The sequence below is a fragment of the Trichinella spiralis genome, assembly GCF_000181795.1.
Source record: "Trichinella spiralis strain ISS 195 chromosome Unknown Scfld3609, whole genome shotgun sequence".
Lineage (NCBI taxonomy): Eukaryota > Metazoa > Nematoda > Enoplea > Trichinellida > Trichinellidae > Trichinella > Trichinella spiralis.
This window is the reverse complement of record NW_003530548.1, coordinates 1-999: the sequence shown is the minus strand read 5'-3', so window position 1 is coordinate 999 and position 999 is coordinate 1. Positions and strand designations below refer to the sequence as shown.

Here is a 999-nt window from a genome sequence, read left to right as displayed (position 1 = left end):
AAAAATTAATTGCGGAAGCCTGAGGAAATTGGAAAGCAATAATTCAAAATTGATAGAAAAGGTCAAATTAACAGAGAATGCAGTGAAAATGGCAATGATGTTTCACGGAAACAATGGAAATTTAATCTTCGACTATCAAACAGAAGAAGAGGAAGAAAACGTTGCGCTTGATCAAGCTATAAATAATTTATGCACTACAACATGTGAATTTCTTTCCTATGGTGCGAATCAAATCACACAGATGGCAAAAGTAAAACAACATGAAATGGAACAACTTGATTTGATTAAAGAAAAAATAAAGAAACACATGGTTAAAAGAGAAAAGGAAGCTGTGAAAAATTCAAATTTCATCGTCAACAAATATTATGCTAGAAAGCACGAATTGCAATTGCAAATTGACCAACTTCAAAATGAAAATAATCGACTCATAGCTTCGATTATTAAGAATCCTGAAGGTGTATTTAGCAACATTTATGGAAATAATTATAAATTGAAATACAATAATCAAGCCCACTCTTCGCTGATGGTTCTTTTGGAAACGTTAGTGAAAAATAGAAGCAACATGGCAGTCATTTTGAGGAAGATTTTTACAAATGAACGCTCTCATCCATCTTTCAGTGATTTTCATCATTATGAGCATAAAATCAACGAAGCAGAACTGTTATTAGACAAACTGTGCTATAAGGCAGATATGCTTTATACGGAAAGCATTCAATTAGATAAAAACATTGCTGAAACCGAAGAAAAAATCAAAAAGTCGAAGTCTAAAATGAAAGAACTGCAAAATGGTGTAAATTATTATGAAAAAGATGTACAAAAAGAAAATTCATTGAAAAGTCAGCTTTTATTAGCAAAAGAAGCACAGAAAATTCTGGAAGCAGAAATAGAGCTAGTTAATGGTGAGTTGTATAATTTGCAGTGTGCTCGTCGAAGGCAACTTGAAAGATTAAAATACAAAAAAAGATATTTAAAGAAGCTATACCGTGATTTTCACACGAT

General features: G+C 31.5%; 1 protein-coding gene across 1 annotated transcript; it reads left to right on the top strand.

Moving 5' to 3' along the window:
- Nucleotides 1-88: 88 nt before the first annotated feature.
- Nucleotides 89-899, top strand: Tsp_14414 (hypothetical protein; the record flags this gene model as incomplete). The annotated part of the gene is made up of 1 exon (XM_003367825.1): nucleotides 89-899. A coding segment is annotated over exon 1 (811 nt), but the record flags the coding sequence as incomplete, so codon positions are not given.
- Between the last annotated feature and the right edge of the window lie 100 nt (nucleotides 900-999).